At 40.0% G+C, this 20,239-nt stretch overlaps 1 protein-coding gene across 2 annotated transcripts in view; it reads left to right on the plus strand.

Annotated features, from left to right (window-relative positions):
* Positions 1-1,866: 1,866 nt before the first annotated feature.
* LOC148121080 (ATP-binding cassette sub-family G member 3-like) overlaps positions 1,867-20,239 on the plus strand; it is a 50,440-nt gene continuing 32,067 nt past the window's right edge. For both annotated transcript variants that reach the window (XM_087908800.1, XM_087908801.1), the window contains exons 1-6: positions 1,867-1,948; positions 9,772-9,993; positions 11,173-11,232; positions 12,559-12,673; positions 13,215-13,367; positions 18,512-18,648. In XM_087908800.1, coding sequence (XP_087764926.1) covers positions 9,791-9,993; positions 11,173-11,232; positions 12,559-12,673; positions 13,215-13,367; positions 18,512-18,648 — 668 coding nt within the window. In that variant the 5' untranslated portion in view covers positions 1,867-1,948; positions 9,772-9,790. The remainder of the gene's footprint in view (positions 1,949-9,771; positions 9,994-11,172; positions 11,233-12,558; positions 12,674-13,214; positions 13,368-18,511; positions 18,649-20,239) is intronic.

The following is a 20,239-nucleotide window of genomic DNA, read 5'->3' on the forward strand; positions in this document are numbered from 1 at the left end:
GTCTGTTAAGCAGCATGACTAGGGTTAAAGCTGTGACTGTGGAAGTTTGTTCCATCCCATTCCTTAGCTTTCTGAGAGTTTAGCTTCATGTCAGAGGTACAGAGTCTACCAGGGGAAGGAAGGTTACCAAGAACCTGCACTTGACTCTGTTCTTGTCTCTCTAGAACACTTTTTTTAAAAAGCTGTCTCAGGCTTTATGTGGAAATTCTTGCCAAACATTTGGATGGCATTTGTAGATGGAATTTTCTGTTCTGCCTGGTTCCACAACTATTCAGGCCCAAAGAAGCACATAGAGGCTTATATTAATTATAAACTGTCTGGCCTATAAGCTCAGGCGTATTATTAACTACCTCTTACAATTTAAATTAACCCATAACAATTATCTATGTTTAACCATGTGACTTGGTACCTTCATCAGTAAGGCATTCTCATCCTACTTCCTCCACAAATGCTTTGTGACTGACTCTCTGCATTTTCACCTACCAGAATTATCCTTGTCTGGTTGCGTGACCTACACATCAAGCCTGGCTATTGGCCAATCAGTGTTTTATTAAGCCAATATGAGTGACAATTCTTTACAGTGTTCAAGAGCTTTATCCCACAGCATAACTTAGTGTCATACGTGGGCCAGGCCTGAAGCCCTGGGTCAGGGCACCAGCTCCACTACATAACAGACATAAAAACTGAATAGAAACAGACAACAAATGACAGAAGTAGGAATGTGGTGACCTCTGGAGAGGATGGCCATGGTGGAGCTTGAGGGAAGCCCTGTGCTTCTGTCTTTCCTCTGTGTCTCAGTGCTGCTCTCTCCCCTTCCCATTCTCTCTCAAAACACTGTTCTTTTCCTATTATTCTCTTCTATTCTCCTTTTTCTGCTTTTTTTTTTCCAAAGTAGAGGACATAAGCAGTTTTACTTTGTAATCCAGGCTGGCCAGCAACATCTCTGTAGCACAGGCAGTCCTTGAACTTAAAACCTTGAGCCTCAGGCTGAGTTCTGTGATTATAGGTGTGTGCTCCTATTCCCCTTTCTGAAGTACTCTCATGTTGGTTTCCAAAACTGATGGGCTCATGTGTTCCAGACTGGGGGATGTATAGATTAGAAATATTAGATAGAACAGAGATATAAAAAAATAGAAACATGCAATAGAGTTGGGAGGACAACTCAGTGAATACTGAATTCAGGCCCTCATGCATACAGAGACAGGCCATTGCCCAGCCTGTACTTTCTCTGTGTGTATCTTGTACTCCAATGAAAGTTAACGTCATCAAAAACTTGTACAATTCTTATTCTTTGAGAACTTTTGGAACTTCACAATACAATGTATTTTAATCATATTCACCCCCCTGTGCTACCTTACAATAGAATTCCCCCAAAGTCCCCCTCCCAACAACTTCTCCCTGTTTTCTTTTCCCTTTATCCTTTCTCTTCCTTTCTCTTCATCCCTCCCTCACTCACTCACTCCCTTCGCTTTCCTCTCCGTCCCCTTCTTCAACAACCCATTTAGTCCAGTCAGTGCTGCCCATGAACACATGTGAGGAGCATATTTCTCTGGATAGCCGACATATCAAGGACACACTCCTGATGAAAACCAACTTTCCTTTTCCTGCCAGGCATCACCTGTCTGTAGCTAATCAAATGAAGGGGGAGGGCTCGTGAGACCATCCCCATTCATGATGGAAAGTTAAAAAGACTGATAGAATATGAAACAGACTTACTTTTCAAAATTAACTTTCTGGTCAGTGAAGTGTTTTACACTGCATACACTGACTGCAGGTTAACAGTCTATACTTTGTTCCCCATCTGACCACCAGGTGGCGCTAGCTCCACCCCTCTCTTCTGTCTCAGCCCAGGCTCACATTCCTTCCCTGAAGTTCCCTGTGCAGGCTGAGACTGAGGACAAGCTAAGCAGCAGCCTGGGTTGCTCTTCTTCCCCTGCATCTGATAGTAGTAAGTATGGGCGAGCATGGGCGAGCAGGAATGGCTTTCTTATAGTATAATTAATTAGCATCACACACTTCACCGACTTACAGTGCATAGTTGTGTGGCTATGGGAATACTCAGAGGTTTGTAAGCATATTTTCTTTATCTACTCTGCTTATTTAAATCCAGAGATGCTTTCCTACAGCTTCTCTAAGTATTTTCATTGTGTTTGTGTGTGTGTGTGTGTTTCAGAGATGGGGTGGTAGTATGGGGAAGTTCAATGTGTGTGGAGATCACAGGATAACTTTTGAGAGTCAGATCCTTTCTTCCTACTTGTTGAGGTGATCTCTCCTGTACTATATCCTCCATGCTGTGTATTCTAGGGTAGCTGGCCCTTCAGCTTCCAGGTGATCTCTGTGCTGGGATTACAAAGGCATGGCCCTGTAGTCTACTTTTCATGGTATTCTTTGATTGAACTATGATGGCCAATCCTGTGCAGGCAGCACGTTTACCTGCAGAGCAACCTCGCTGGACCCTGGATGTTTTCAGAGCAATTTTTTTTTTTTTTTTTGGTATGTGGTTTAGAGGCTCAACTCCAGAGCAAGGGCCAGTGGAATTTTAAACATAAAAGCATTTCATCCACAAATGGGTCATTAGACTTCTTTCATCTTATTTCTCTTAGGATCCAAACTCTTTATTATATAATAGTTGAGGAATAGTCACCCTTGGCTCTATCTTGTATTTAGAGGAACTGATTTAAGTTATTCCCTATTCAGTATATTGCTGTTCATAGAATTATCACAGTGCCTTTGTTGTGTGTAGGAGTGAGCTTTCTCTTCCTGGTTTGTTCAGGGCTGTAATCAAGAATGAATTTATTTTTTCAAGGACTTCTGCCATCTACTGAGATTAGGATATCATTCTTATCCTTGATCATGTTATGTGCTGAATTTCTTTTACTCAATTGCATATGCTGGACCATGCGTGCATAAAGCTCAGTGTTCCTTCACCATGTGTTTCTGTGCTTTCTATCATTGTTGACTTTTACTGTAGTTCATTATGATCTGACAGGGTAAAAGAAATCATCTTTGCGTTTTGGTAAAAGTTTGTAATGGAGTGTTCCAATTATTAATATGTAGTTATCTTTATTTTTCCTAACTTTGGCTGGGTATCTGCTTTGTCAGGTAAGAGTACAGCTTTCCGGTCTGTTTGCTTAAAATGACGTTTTCCATCCTTTCGTTTTCAGTCTTCATAAGCGTTGCCAGCTAGCTGATTTTCTGCTGCAATAAATAATGATTAACATTTCCTGCTTTTCAACTCAGCCTGCCAGTTGCATCTTTCACTCCAGAATTGAGACCACTTATACTTAGGTTACTATTAATATTTGTACTGAATGAAATCCTATAATTTGGTGGGCTTCTCTTCACTTCCTGACTTTGTGTTTTGGTTTCAACTGTTGTGTTCTTTTCTTTCTCTCTCATCTTTGATGTTTGCCGGCTCACAGGCAATTTGCTTTTGACTGCTGTGATAAAACATCATGACCAAAGCTACTTGGGGAGGAAAAGGTTTATTTGCCTTACACTTCCCCATCACAGTCATCATTAAAAAAGAAAAGGCAATAACTATGGCAGGAAGTGAATCAGAGACCAGGGAGGAACATGGATCCTGCTTATCGTGGCTTGCTCAGTCTGCTTTCTTAAGTGTCCCAGTAGTGCCCAAGTAGTTTGGGCCCTACCACATCAATCATTAATCAAGAAAATGTTCCATAGACTTGCCAATCTGATGGGGGCAATTCCCCAACTAAGGATTCTTCTTCCAGATGACTCCAGCGTGTGTCAAGTTGACAAAAGCTAACCAGCACACTTTCTGAGTTACTGCTGTTGATTTTTTAGAACTATGGGGGTTATTTTCTCCTGAGCTCTTGTGATTGTAGCTTTCTGTCCTTTTCCTTTATGATTTCATTTTCCTGTGAGTGTCTTCTTCACTGCTGTCTCAGTGGTCATGCACTGCTTTAGTTGTATTCATTTTGAAAGTCTTTATAAAGGACAAGTTTGCACTTAGTTGCATTTGGTTGTCTGTTATTTTCTTGATGACTCAAAATACATAGTTGCATTATTTGGCCTTTAGCCTTTCTGTCAAGTAAGGTGCTGTTGTCATGACTGGCTCTTCTCTGTAATCACTTTCAACATTCTTTTCTTGTTCTGAACTCTTTGAATTTTACAAAGAGTGTTACATGAAAGATTATTTTCTGGTCATATCTATGTGGTGGTCTAAATTACCTCGGTACCTGGATTTCTGAATCTCTCAATAGATACTTAGTATATTGTTTTAATGAATAAGTTTTCTATGCCTTTAGTCTCTGTTTTAGCATTCTGTTCTAATAAAAACTTTCTTGTTTGGTCTGTCTGTAATGACCTAGAGGTCATCATAAGTTTTCTTTATTCCTCTTGAATAAGGAACAATGTAATAACTCATTAATCTTGTATTTGAAGCCCTGTTTTTTTTTTATCTTTCAGTTAATCTCATCTGGTGGTGGGGGTTTCTCCTGAATTTTGAAATGTTTAACTGCAAACTTTTTCAACATTTGCATTTTTAAAAATTCTCTATTTATCACTGATATCATATATTGTTTTGTTTATTTCCTTCGGCTGCCATCTTTTTGAAGTGGCAATCCTTTTTAAATAAACCTCCTGAATAATTTCTTCAGGACTCTATCCAAATAAATACATCTTGATTCAGTTACTGACAAGTTATGATCTTTTGAGAAAGTTTTGTTTCCTCACATTCTTGTGTTTTGTTGTTGTGGTTTGTGCAACTGTGAGAGTGAATATAGTTTGTACACTAATGTGAGGATTTGTACAGTAAACTTCTTTCTACAGAGGGCACTGGTCAGAGTGCAGAATAAACCACAATAGCACTACCAGAGTCAATTTCCCACAATAATCATAATGGGGATAATGAAATAGTGGACAGGAGGTGGTGATGCACAACTTTAATTCCAGCACTTTGGAGGCAGAGGTGGAGGGATCTCTGAGTTAGAGGCCATCCTCGTTTATAGAGTGAGTTTAAGAAATTTCAGTGCTACAGAGAAACCCTGTCTCAAATAAACAGCAACAACAACTAAAATGTATAGGAAGTAAGGTTAGGAAAAATAAAAGGAGAGTAAGAGTAAAGAGCAAGGCCTTAAAATCAGTGTAGAAACAAAATATTATTCACACTAAAGACCTCCCGTCTTTGTATAGTCTTCTCCACGGCTAGTCCCAGGGGTCTTTGTGGACTGTGGTCCAGGTAGGCACTTCTGTGTGTGACTTTGTCTAAATGAAGAAGTGTCTCCTGGATGCTTTGGAGAAGTGGGGATGGCAAACAGAGCATGGAGTTCTGCAATGGAGAGAAGTTCTTGGAACTGAGCTCTTTGCTTAAGTATTTTCAGATCCTATCCTGTACCAAACCACCATGCAAAAAGGAAGAAGTGGAAATTGAGTAATCCTTTTATTCAGGTTCACAGTTCTCAGCCCCTGTCTTCTGCACACAAATTGTACCACGAGTCAGTTTCAGAAATCAAAGAATCTGCCAGGCACCTGCTCAGAACTCTCATGCTCAGCAGTCATCCAGAGGAGCCAATGTCATTCTGGTTACAGGAGACAGGGTTGCCTGTCCTTATGCCTCCACGGCCTGAGCTATGAATCTGTCTGCCAGTCACTCCCACCTCCACTACTGCCCCTCATGGCTGCCTACCCACCAGGGCATCCCAGGACACCATGACATGTGCTAGATGAATTTGGATCCCACCACAGCTCAGACTTAGAGAACAGAAGCTCCTGGTTCTAGCACTGTGAGAGAAGAGTGTGTACAGCTTGGGCTGTGCCCATCTGTGTTCCTTTGTATTACATAGGACAGGGGTTTTCAGAGTGAGCCTTGCCCTGAGTGACTCCATTTATACAGCAGGGGTTTATTTCATTATGATTCTGTACCTTATGTGTGCAAGTGTCCATCACAGACAGTAAGACATAGTTTAATAAATAACTCATTAATATGAACAATACAAACAAATTATCCCTACCTGGTTGTGGGATACTGCTCATGTGCACTGTGAAGTTTTGTCACTCACATTATTTTAATAAAATGCTGGGTGACCAGTAGTCAGGCAGGAACCATAGGCAAGGTGACCAGAATAAGAGAATACTTCAAAGAGGAAATGGAGAGAGTAGTCACCAGCCTGAGAAAGAGGAAGCAAGATTAAATGCATCACTGAGAAAAGTTACCAAGCCATGTGTTTAAATATAGATAAGATTTATGCATTAATTCAAGTTGTAAGAACTAGTTAATAATAAGCCTGAGCTAAAAGGGCAAATATTTTATAATTAATATAAACCTATCTATGTTTTATTGGGACCTAATGGCTGGAGGATTGGGCAGGACAGAAACTTCTGTTTACACTACCTATAAACCTAACAGACCAGGAACACCTAAACCCATGGATCTTTGAAGACCTTGTCTGAGAAACGAAGTTTGTGTGTTTGTCCTAAACACCAAAGCAGTAAGGGCTGCAGTGCCCTCATTTGGTTCTTACCCAGTGAACCATCACCGGGCCATCTGTTGTATGCATCACTCAATAAAAGGCAACAAACTCTTAACTCTGATCCCAGGACCTCTGCTCACATGATCAGCCCTAATTGAAGTGTCCCACTTGAGCTCCCATTTGTTCAGACCCCTTATGCCTGGAGTCAGCTCTGTGCTTTGGAGCAATCTGCCCCATGAACCATCTCTCTATCTTGAACTGACACTGTGCCTTGAACTAACGGAGTATTTACTGACCACCCTGCTCCAGAACAGCTCTCTCTGCTGCATGTGTGTCAGCTCTGTTCTCCCGTCCACAGCTCTGCTTTAATCCTTGCACCACTGTAAACCTTTATGGGTGACACTGTGTATTGTGTGCTCGTTGCAGTCTGAGATCTGAGAGACAATGTTGGTCATAGGATCAGAAGGAACCGGTTTACACTTGCCAAAAATCACAACCTCAGAAGAAACAAAAGTGCTGGGAAATGAAAGCCAAGAAAGACTATGCCGCTTATGAATGCCTTGTTCTTCAATAACCTGACATGTGGATGACGTAATTGTATCCATGCATGTTTTCCACATGGCATCTCCACGACAGTGATTGATTCAGTGAGTTCATTCCCAGTACTTCTCTGCCATGCAGGAGCAGTGTCAGGTCAAATATCTGCAGTAGAACAAATGATTTCTACTCTATGAATGTGCGTTTCTCCCATTGGTTACTAAAAACCTGACAGGCCGGTAGCTGGTAAGAAAGTTATGCCAGAAAGTCAAACTGAGAATGATGGGAAGAAGGAGGACAGAGTCAGGAGAGAAGCCAGTCAGCTGTCAAGCAAGCAGGATGTGTAAATATAGAGGTAACAAGTAATGAGACACATGGCAAAGCATAAATAGAAATATGGGTTAATTTAAGTAAAAGAGGTAGTTACTAACAAGCCTGAACAATCAACCGAGCATTTATAATTCATATTCGGTCTCTGAGTCAGTTATTTGGGACTGGGCATTTGGGACAGGAAAGGTCCATTTACAAATATCCATGCTGGATTTAAGGTTTGGAAGAGCGATAGTTTCCTCTTGCCAGCTTGTCGTCACCAGAGCAGCCTGTTCACCTTGGAGTGGCTGCCTGGCCTCACACATGTTGAGCATGCACTGACCTGTGCTCTCAGACCCAGGCCCGTGTTTCTCTATGTCCTGTTGTCTTCTGCGTTGTCTCCCATCACAGGCATTCTTGTATAGGAACTTCAGACCTACAGACACTTTATGCTCCTGTGTAGTTCTCTTTCTTTCTAATTTAGAACTTCTATTTTCATATGAATATTCTCATTCAGAATGTATTTCATTTTAAAATTATCATCAGTCATGTGTACATTTGATTCTCCTTTTTTACTTTTTAAACAGAAAATAAACTATCTTTTTTTCATTTTACATACCAATTCTAGTTCCTACTTCCTCCCCTCCTCCCATTCCTTCCATATTTCCACACTCCCTACCCCGCCTCATCGTCTCTTCAGAGAGGGTAAAGCACATTGCTTTGAGGAAAGACCAAAGACCTCCCTATAATATCTAGACTGAACAAGGTATCCATTCAGAGAATGGGCTCCAAAAATCCAGTACAAGAGTAGGAATAAATCCTGGTGCCATTGCCAGTAGCCCCTCAGTATGCTCCAGTCATACATCTGCCACCCATATTCAGAGGGTCTAGTTTGGTCCTATGCTGGCTCCTTCCCTTTCCAGTTGGAGTTGGTGAGCTCCCATTAGCTGAGGTAGACTGTTTCAATGAGTGTCCCCATCATGGTATCGACTTTTTGCTCATATTCTCACTCCTCCCACTCTTCCTCTGGCCTGTGGAGCTCAACCCAGTGCTCTGCTGCTGGACTCTGACTTTGTTTCCATCAGTTGCTGGATGAAGGTTCTATGGTGACATTTAAGATAGTCATCAATCTGACTACAGGGTAAGGCCAATTTGGGTGCTCTCTCCTCTGTTGCTTAGGGTCTTAGCTGGGCTCATCCTGAAACAAGTAATTTAAACCAATATCTGTGTAGAGCACACTGATGTGGCAGAGCCTTAGCCTCATAGTTTGGTTTGTCTGAAATCTCAAAGCCTAAGCCTTCTGGGTCTCAAGGCACTGCGTTTTGATAATGTCATTGTTCTGAGGCTCCAAGTTTGCCTAGTGACAGACTACTAATACTTTTCCTCAAGAATAACAAATCTTCTGGCAGATGTGTTTAGCAGATTTTGTTTTCCTGTCTTTTCTGGTGTTGGACATGTGCTTGGGTGATTTTGATGTGCTTATGGCAGGAGAAAGGCAGGTGGGGAGTGGCTGGCTTCAGTGCTGCTGTCCCTCAACCCTGGCTGCTTTGGTTGTCATCAGAGCTCTTCACACAGCTGCTCCCACTCTGCCTGCTTTAAGGATGCTCCTGGAGGAGGCTTGCCTGAGCAGCTGGTCCCTCACAGGCAGTAGCTCACCAACCAAAATGGCTTTTAGAAAGGAAAACTGGCTGTGTTGTTGATTTTATTTTAAACTCACAAGCTCAGTTCACTAAAGGTCTTACTTCAAAGCAAACATTAGTAACTTAGGAAAAGTGACATTTAAACTTCATTTGTATTGTTTTCCCTAGAAGTATTACTCTGCTTAGCTACTTATTTGGTGTTCCTGTACCTGTCATTTTAAAATTTAAGTCTTCCTAAAAATTAAGGATATCCATTACATCAATAATGATGTCATTGTCAGTGTTCACCTTTTTGGCTGTGTGAAGATTCCTAATGACCACGGGTGCAGTCTGAAGCTGGAAATAGTCACAAATTTCTCTGGATAGCCATGGAAGTTCAACTTGTTATTATTCCATACCCCATAATACAAAATATACCTATGTCGAACACATGCACACACTCACACTCATGCACATATGCACACACACAGACACATGTACATACAAGACATATGGTGATATTGGTTATGTATTGTGCCTCTGAACTTATATTAACCATATGATGCTTTTGAAGTAAGAGAAGTCTAACCCTTCATGTGCTGCCTTCTTCCTTGATGAATTATGAATAATATTTATGCTTTACTTGTTAGGGCTCATTTGTTTCTTAGGAATATGGTATCTATGGGTGGTCTACGTACTTAGTCATGTAGAGTTCTCATTGGGTCTTTAGGATATCATAGCCACATAAACTGTTCATCAGGAAGGAATCCGCCTTTGACTACACAGTCTAAACAGTCCTTATGTGTGCTGCTCTGTGTAATAATGTTGTTTTGTGGGCCATCAACTTACTCTTGCTGTTCCTTCTATAGGAAGGAAGAACCTCTGGAGATGTCGTCCAATAATGATTCTGTTACAGTCCCAATGACAGAAAGCAATCCGAGTGACCTTCGTGGAATGGACACCAGTGACCAGAGCACAGTGACTGGAGAGGCTGTGTTAAGTTTTCATAACATCAGCTACGGAGAAACAGTGCAGCGTGGATTTCCATTTTGTAAAAAAACACATGTGATAGAAAGTCTGTCAAATATCAGGTATGTGTCTGAAGCAGAGACCACAACATTGAGCAACTTTTTAACAACACAAACTTTCTCTATTATCTATAAACTGTATATGTTTGTGTGTATATGTATATATCTGTTTATGTGACCATATAAGTGTATGTGTGTATAGATATATGTTTATGTATGTATATAAGTGTATATGTGTGTATGTTCACATATGCAGATGTGTGGATGCTATGACACACCCATAGCACAAGGCTATCAGAGGGAAACCTTGAGCACTGGTCTTCACCTTCTACCGTGTGACACACAGAGTCACTCATTGCTCACTGCTGGTTATGCCAGGCTAGCAGACTGCAAGAGTCCTGAGATTCTCCTGCCTGCTGTAGCTAAGTTTTCTATAAGAATAAAAAACTATGCCTCTTTCAATTTGAATATTCTCTACTCTGAATCAATAAATCAGATTCTTTGGACATAATTTGTGTTTTGCTGTACCTCTACATCAATAAATAATGTCCTCTACTTGTTGGATGTCTCCCAATTTTAACTGAGCAAATTCTAAACTCTTTAATAGAGAAGGAAATCATCATTTTATGGGTATATATTTAGTTTTTCTATTTTGATTAAGGTGGTGTTTTGTTGTTGTTGTTGTTTCAGTGTTAAACTTGGCAACACACTCCTGTCCTCTGAGTGCATCTTTCTAATGTTTGGATTTCTACTTAAGATGCACTGATTTTGGTTTGATTCCATTTTAGTGGTAATTACATTGCTACTGATGTCCCATGAATCATTGGTTTCTTGTGACAAGGTCTATGAGGCAGTAAGTAGGTTATATGAAGAAATTAATCATAAAACAGTAGTAAGAAGCTGTTACATACTCAGCACATAAAGGCTGTCATGTAATGGAGTGTTCATGAGAATCTTGCTTCAAGGAGCACTTATCTTAGATGCACCATGTTCCACAAAAGAAAAGTCCTTAAATAATAAAGAGCAAGGGTTTGTGATATCTGAGGCAGTTTTGATGAGTTTCCACTAGCAATTGACATCTTTTACAAGGAATAGGCTTCTAATAATTTTTAATTTTATGAGTTTTCACTCATTTTCTGTGTAAAATTTCACTCAACTTCAAAAGCATGTTCAGCATTGACCCTAAACTAATATAACTACCTTTACATAAAAAAATCAACCAGTATGATTTTGTATTTACAGTGGGATCATGAAACCTGGCCTCAATGCAATTATGGGACCGCAAGATGGAAGTAGATCTTTGTGAGTATAATAGAAAACATACAAAAGCCCTTTGTTGTAGTGATATTTCAATTATATTTTAATAAATAAAACTTGCCTGAAGTTCAGAAAAGTAAAATAGTCATACTGACCAACCTTACAGACCAGGCAGCTATGGCACACACTTCTAATGTCAGTAGTCACAGTGACATACAGATTTATCTCGGTAGCCAAAGTGACACACAGCTTTAAAGCAAGTAGACACACTAGTTTGCTATAGGAAACTGGGCAGTAGTGGTGCACACCTTTAATTCCAGTTCAAGAGAGGATTATAAAACAGGAGGAAACAGCTCTCATACATTGTCTCATTCTGAGATTCCTGGAGGCTGGATCACCATTTTTGAACTGAGGTTGTGTAGTAGTATCTAAGAGTTCTACAATAGCCCAGAATGGACTATAACAAAGGTTAATTTATTCAGGGCTAAACTCCCAGTATGGGTAACAATCCACAGTCCTCTTCCTGTGCTGGGGAATGGAACCAAATCCAACAAAAAAGGGGCTGCACTTACTTTTTGTCTGCACTTATAGTACAGGAGACCACACCCAAAGTGGCGTGGTATCTTAAAGGCTATTGGCTGAAGGATTTCCCAAACAGGGTCGTGTTAGAGTCAGTGATTGGTTTGCTTTGCTTTTCTGGTCTTCAGGTTGAACCCCAATATCTGTCTCTGAGTTTTTATTAATTGTGCTTCACTTTGTACCCAGTTTTTGTGCTGTAAAAATGAGTTATTTCAGTACTGTGTGAGTGTATTTGTGTGTGTGAACATGTGAGTCTGGCCCTGTGTGCTGTGGATAACATGCAGGAGGATACATTCTAAATTTACACCAAGAGCAGGGAGCCTTACTAAGTCACTTTACTACTAAGAAATGACAGAGTGATTGGCATGAGGTGTTGGGTCATATTGTTATTATTTAATGTGGTGAAAGTATTATTAGAATTAGAAAGATGAAGAAATTTTCTGGAGACAAGAAATTACCACCAGGCCTAATTCTCAAAACACAGCAGCACATTACCTGTTTGAGTCCTAAAAGTCAGATAGCAGGGAGGGGCGGTCCTGTGGATCATGTCTTGTATTCATAATTCTGGCCTGTATTAGAGCACATACTGAACAGAAAGTAGTGTGTGTGTGTGTGTGTGTGTGTGTGTGTGTGTGTGACAGAGAGAGAGAGACAGAGAGGGGGGGTTTGTGTGTGTGTGTGTGTGTGTGACTTCAATTAAACTTATGCAACATTTTTATTCTGAGTATCTGAAAGCTGTTACCTGTTATTGAAGGGATGAAGTAAACCATACAACATATGTAACCCTTGTAGGTTATTAGATGTCTTAGCTGCAAGGAAAGATCCACGTGGATTATCAGGAGATATTTTGATAAATGGAAAACCTCGACCTGCTAATTTTACGTGTACTTCTGGTTATGTGCCACAAGTAAGTGCTGGTGGGTTTGTAATTTTAGATTTCCCCTGATTTCGTGTGGTTAAATGCTCAGATAATAGACTTGTGTTTTTCCAGTTCATTAGGTGACACATTTATAGGCCATACTTTCTCTACACTGGTTTTTCACAATGACCCATTAGTCTGAGGGTGACATTATCAAATTGGCAGATGGGCAGGGATTGGAGTATGACATCTGTGGCACAGTATTAGTAATTGCAACTGTGATTTAATTCTATAGAGGACTACAGTTCTTCAATTTTGTCCTTTTTTCATCTTTCTTCACTGCTTAGATATTTTCTGCAATTAATTACAGGTAGATATAACCGAACTCCCTGTGCTCTTCTTGGAAGGCAAATGGGAGGGGTGAAAATGATTACATCAGGTTCTGTACTTGAAATTAGTAAAATTGAAAGCTTTATTTTTTTAGGAAAGTATTACATAGTGTATATTTTATATGAGGATTAGGTTACATTTGTTAGAATGATTGTTTATCTGATCACTATATTTAATTGAAATTCTATTTAACCTTAAGAATGACGTGGTGATGCACACACTGACTGTAAGAGAAAATGTAGAGTTCTCAGCTGCTCTTCGACTGCCAATGACTATGACAAGAGATGAAAAAAGAAGGCGAATTAATGAGGTCCTTAAACTTCTGCATCTGAATAAAAAGTCAAATGTTAAGGTAATGTGAGGAAAAGTCTTGAAAGACTGAGAACTGAGGGGAGAAGAGAGAGATAGAGGGGGGAGGGATGAAGGGAGGGAGGGAAAGAAGGAGAGGGATAGATACATGAGTGGATTATATGACTCTGTGTCAGCAGTTCCATATAATGTATGTAGTCACAGTGGCTGCTCTCTGTGTTAATGAGGTGACTGGTTACAAGATGTAAAAGAAAACTAAGCTGGGAAGCCTTCTTAGCAATGGTTAAATATGGTAATAGAGTGTGATCTAGCAGAAAAGAGTGTTCCTCACATGGACATTTCAAAGTTCTCCTCACAGGACCCTCCTCTTCCCTAAGTCTTAAACTCTTGACTTTAAAGAACTGGACAAGTGCTTTCTTCTGTTTATTGTCTCAGCCCCTAGAGGACTTTTCCTTTGTTGTTTCAGAATGTGCTTCTGCACTGACAGAGGACACGAAATGGAGAACTCTGGCTCTGTGTTCACTGTACATTTATTTTCCTCCATGGTTGTCCTTGGTCTCTTTAGCACTTACTTCTTACTTGTGTAGCACATGTTATTTTCTATAGCCTTTTTTCTTGTATTTTTATCTTATCCTTACTTGTGATTGATAGTTTTAACTGTCAGCTTGACACCGTTTAGTATCACATGGAATCATCTAACAGAGAATCTCAATGAGGAATAGTCAGGCTCATGTGTGTGCATTTCTGTGGGTAATTGTCCTGATTAAGTTAAGCGATGTAGAAAGACCCAGTTCACTTAGCCAGCTCTATTTTTGGGATTTGGGTCCTAGGTGTTGTGAGAATAGAAAATGTGAGTTGAGCACTGACAGGCATCTGTGCATCCATCTTCTCTGTGTTCTTGACTGGGTGTAACCAGCTGCAGCAGCTTCATGTCTTGCCTTCCCTACAATGGTCAACTGTACTTTTCAATTTTGTACTGAAATAAAATCCTTTGCTCCCTTTTTACCTTTAATCTGAGCAACTGCCCAGACAACTAGGATGTACTTCTGCCCTCATTCCCTGCTCCTTTATCTCTTGTCAATATTTATTCCATGACCCTGTGTAAGGTTTTATAGATACAACCTTGGGCAAGTGTAACAATGAAGGGACAAAGTGACACTTCCTGCTGAGATTTGTCCAGGATCAGGGAAGGTAATAGACAAGCGGTGAGCTTCACAACCAAAGATTGTAATAGCTAACTAGTTTCCTACTGACATATTTAAAAGAATATTTTATGGTATTTCATCCCTGAATACTTAATTTTTTATCCATGATAGATAAGGACATTTGCTTATCTTAATAATTTCATTCTTAACTATCAAAATACAATAAATCCTGATATCCTAAGCCCTGTCAGGTTATAACCATTCACATTTCCCAAGTGTTCTTTATTATTACATTATTTATAGAACCTGATTAGGTACTGTATTTATTATATGCTTAGAGATTATAATATCATGGTTCTTTCCCTCTTCTTATCTCCTCCAAGTAATCTTGCCTCTCACAATAATATCAATTTATTGAGAAATTGCATAGAGACGTTTGCTATATACAAATATAGATATTTGTATATATGGATGAAAATGAACTCCACAGAATAGGATTCTTATGGATTAACTCCTGTGGTGTCTTCTCCTTAGAGGCAGTTCGTAATAGGAAGGTACCAGCTGCTGATTCCCACAATCCTTCAACACAGACATTTATGAGATGATTGTCTTGTTGACGAGAATAACATAAAAGCTGATGTTTACCACGCTTTCTTTTTTTCTGAGTGATGGAGTTTTCTGTGCTTTGCTCTGTTTATTTACATGGTTTTGTGTTCACAATAAGGTTATTTTTTGCTTAATTTTTACCAAGAATTAGTCATTGCTCTCAGTTGCTTACTTGTTTTATAAAAGATTACATAAGAAGATCATTATTAACTTCTCAAAAGTCATGCAATGTAATAGATAGCAAGAATTTTAATGTAATTTCTTAATGATAGCTTTCAAATAAGGTGTGTGTGTGAACATGTGTGTGTGTGTGCATGCATGCATGTGCATGTGTGTGTGTCTGTCCGTCTGTCTGTCTGTCTGTCTGTCTGTCTTTGTCTGTGTGCTCCTGAATGCCCATAGCACACACAGGGAAGTCATTGAACACCTTTGTCATAGGTCCATTCTCTCCTCCCACCTTGTTTGTGAGTCAGCATCTGGCTTATTCAGCTGATGCCCTACAGGCATTTCTGATGCTCCTGGTGCATCTCCTGCCACAGATGCCTGCCACTGCATGTAGCTTTATATGTGAGTTTCAGGGATTGAATCCAGGCTTCAGGTGTGTGGCAAGTGCATTTCCATGCCAAGACTTCTCTTCAGTCTTTTATAAGATTTTGTTCTAAGAAATGTAGAGGCAATATGTGGCTACTGTAAAAGACTGACTGTTGTATGGGCAGCACAATAGTACACTTGCTAATGCCAGCCTCCTGGGATCCCAGTGTTTAGAACAGCACACTGTCAGGGAGCCTTAGGTACCATCCTCCACAACCCCACAGGGTCCAGGAAAGATTCCCTATGGCAGGTGAAAACTGACTGGGGAAAAGATCTGATGGGTAGTATACAAACTGATGGGAAGAAAGGGAGGAAGAGGAAGAGGACGAAGAAGAAGAGGAGGAGGAGGAGGAGGAGGAGGAGGAGGAGGAGGAGGAAGGGCTGTTCTTTACAGAGCTTTCAGTTTTTATAAGCATACAGACAAGTTAGCAGTTTCATAGTTGGTAACGAAGTATTGAGCATGCATTTTCACAGACTCACAAAAACTGGAGAATCTGACAAAGAGGCACCTTATGTCTTAGTGAGGATAAGGGTAATGACTGTGAAGCTCTCCAGCCGATATCAGGAGGATATCAATTAAGAATGGGACTTTTTAATCACTACAGAATTCTAAGAAGTTTTTGTGCACTAACTACATTTTTCTTAAACATTTATTTATTTATCATGAATGCAGTGTTCTGCCTGCATGCCAGAAGAGGGCACCAGATCTCATTGTAGATCGTTGTGAGCCACCATGTGGTTGTGGGAATTGAACTCAGGGCTTCTGGAAGTACAGCCAGAGCTCTTAACCTCTGAGCCATCTCTCCAACCCACTACATTTCTTAATTATAACTAGAAGTTAATGATTAATTGCCAAAAAACACAACAGTGGTTGTATTCTCTGGTATTTCTGCTTTCTTCCCTGGTGGCTGCGATCACACTGTTGGTAGCTATGACTTGATTGGCATTAGTGTCCAGCTTGCTGAGCTAAAAAGGAGTTTTTTTTTTGGAGGTTTTGAAAGCTTTTGATTCCAGCAGGGTACCTGACAATATCCAAGTGAGGACTGATTTCTGAGATTGATTTATGGACTCAAGACTTTGTCCTGTGTCTCTAGGGGTGAACGTTAAAACAGTTAGTTTACTGGGTTATGATCTTCTGTTAACAGAATATTAATATCTTGTTTGGTTAGAGGAAAGGGCCAGTAGTTTACAACTTCCGGAGTCTGCTGTTAGAGCAGACATACTGCCTCCTGTTTGGGGCTTCTGTCTTATCAGTGAGTGCTGTCAATAGGGATACTTGTGGGTTATTAGTTTTATGTAGATTTTGGCTAGGAGAATGAAGGTTTGACTGAGAGAATGCTTTCATACCAGGTTTCATGGTGTGGGGGGATGTATCTTTTTTTCCTACAGGAGGTGTCAGGTTTACACTGCTGAGATAATTGTTATGATCACACGAGGTTTCTAAAGAATAAAAGTGACTTATCAAAAAGACAGGTGTTCCCGCAGCTCTGCAAATGGGTTCTATACAATGTTATATTTTTGAGAATGTGTCTAGTAGTCTTTCAGCTGTACCTGTACTGTATAATACTTGTGGGATCACCACAGTGTACTCACTAAAGCTATTTCTCACTGCAGCATTTTAATAGAACATTAGATAGTTTCTTACTCCTGAGTACTTACTTTTCATCCATAAATATAAGGACATTTACTTCCATATTGTGGCACAATTGATAAAAACACAGAGGGTTCAACTTGAAGGTCAGAAAAGCAAAACAGCTAGCCATTGGCTCTTACCTCTACCTCACTTCAAAATGGTGATCCTGCCTCCAGGAATCTCAGATGAGACTGTGACTGAGAGCTGTCTCCTCCCGTCTTATAGCCCACTCTAGGGCTGGGATTAAAGTTGTGCACTACTACTGCCCAGTTTTTGTGGCAAAAAAGTGTGACTTATTTACTCTCTGATCTTCAGGAAAGCTTTATTTATTAAAATAAAAATGAAACATTACACTAACCTATAAACTATATTCTTAACTTTGAAAATTAATGATTTCTTTATATCCTTATTCTTGTGTGACCACATTTATCCATATTCCTCAAACATCCTTTGTTGTATGTTGTCAATAGGTATTGACCATGGTTTTGGCTATCATGTTTGGAAAGAATTGTTCCCTAGTTAAGTGTCCCCATAATCCTTGATATTCCCTCTCACTTTACACATGACAGTGGCTGGTACAAAGACTCTGCCAGTTTGACCTGTAGACCATACAACCTCTTGAATTTGTCTAGAAGGATGAGTCCTTAGTTCCGTGATGTGTACAATTGAATAATGTCAATTCATGAAGTCTTAAGAGAGTTGAAAAGACCCTAATACAGAAATGTGAAAGTTTTGAAAAAAAAAAACAGTGAGTGTATCTGTATCTCGGTGTGTCTGTCTATAAATGTGTGTGTATCTATCTGTGTGTGTCTATCATGTGTATTTGTGTGTGTGTATGTGTATGTGTGTGTGTGTTAGAAGGTTGCTAAATGAATACTAAATTTCTAGAGATACTTCATCTTCTCCTGTCCCATCTTTCTCATTGCTCAGACAGGGAATTCACTCTGCCAGCTTTTGAGAGTGATAACTCATTACCTAGAACATGTGACATAAGAAACAAACAGTAACTGTCATTAACACAGGCTTCATGTCAAGTCTGTCCTGAGCCTCTTTCTACTCACTTGGAAAACTTCTTTCTTTTCCCAGGTGTACATATTTTTGTTCCTCATGATAGCAATATAACAAAATCTTTTATTGCTAGAATAGGCTAGTTCACCAATTGACAATGGCTGTGGGTGTTCTTGTTGATTATGATGGTCATTGTTGCTTTAGCCCAGATCTATAGAGCTTGAGAAAAGGACCGGTATAGCTATGGAACTGGTCACCGAGCATCCCATTTTGTTCTTGGATGACCCCACCACTGACTTAGACTGGAGCACTACTATTGATGTCATCTCAGTCCTGAGAAGGTAAGTGCTGAAGGAACATTAAGTATAATTCTCTTAATAGCTGATCACATGTGTGTATTTTTGGTGCAGGAGATTCAGAGGTAAGCTACAAAATTTCTTCCTTGTTTATTAGAGGGAAATTTGAATTAACAAGAAGTAAACATCAGAAAATGAGACAAGAGTATAGGGAAAGACAGCTGTGATGAAGGTGGAAACTGCTTTAAATAGCCTGTCCCCATAGCGCACAAGTCAGTGTCAAGAGAGCTGGCGATGAGTGTGTGAGATCCGAACAGAATGCAGATTGGATGGAAAACATTTATTCTGAGGCAAAGTATGTTTGCTGTGTCTGGAACATTAGAGAGACAAGATGAACCAGAATCAGGTTCTTACAGTCTGGATCCCAGATTCCAGATATTAATGTGTCTACAGTCTGTGAGACCTGGCTAACTGAGTTGTGTTTGATGTCTCTTTTCTATGTGTCTATGCCCTGATCTTAAAGGGACACCATTACACTAGGGGACACTGGTATTCTAATTTAAATTTAATTAACTTTTTAAAGTCTTTATCTCCAATTATATTCACATTGTAAGTTCTTAGATGCTAAGTATTCCACAAATGAGTCCTTGGAAGGACACAATTTAGCTCTCCATCTTCACACTGAATGGAGGGGGTTGATCGGGTTGGATGTAGATTGCCTAGATACCCTGGTCCACTGTAGGGTCTACGATTTTCCATGGCAGGGAATGTGGGAAAGCTTCTGAGTTTAGAGCAGAGCAATGCATCATGGAGAAGGTTCTGCAGCTGCACTATGAGGGTGTAAGATTTCAGCAGGAGACTGAGATGTAGAGGTTCCTTTACTAGGAAATGGTAAACTCCAGGTAGCTTCGAATATAGATAAACAGCATTGTCTCTGGCTCTAGCCTTGGATGTGATGTGAGAAATGATTGTTAAGGTCTTGGTCCTAAACCTGGGGAAGTATGAGTAAAACAAATGGCATTTTCTTCTCTCATGGAATAAGTCTGTAGTTGAAATATTTAAAGAAAATTTGTAAATGTTGAGTTTTGTACATCTTAGAAATTAATAGAATTTCAAACTGACTGAATAACCCCAAGAACCATTTAAGGACTATCACATTCCCATGACCTAGGCTCCAGGCCATTGAACTTTACCGTGCTCTCTGTTTTTCCTTTCCTCCCCTTGTTCTTTGCTTTGTTCTGTCACAATGGTCCTTACATACCCCGTCCTATACCTCTAAGATCCAAGATCAGTTCACTGTTGTACCTTCCCAGTGATGAAGTTAACAACTGGTTCCTTGCTACCGACTAGTCTGCAGACACCTTGGGTGTCACCCCCTTCCCTGTCTGTCCCTTTTCTGTCTGCTTCAGGATACTCTCTAAGATCAGCTTGTTGCTCAGATACCCATGTGGAATGCTTCTCTCTGTCCCTGTGTCTTATGCCATTGCTCGTATTAGTGCATTTTATGGGGTCATCCTAATTGTGGTTTATCCTAGAGTTCTGGGAGCCCACGCAGGCCAAGATATGTTGTGCTCTCCTTGGTCTCAACATCCTATGAAGAGTACCTTGTGGTAGAATCATCTTATTTTTTTTTCAT

This window comes from Myodes glareolus, chromosome 8 (assembly GCF_982192425.1).
Source record: "Myodes glareolus chromosome 8, mMyoGla1.1, whole genome shotgun sequence".
In the NCBI taxonomy this organism is placed as follows: Eukaryota; Metazoa; Chordata; class Mammalia; order Rodentia; family Cricetidae; genus Myodes; species Myodes glareolus.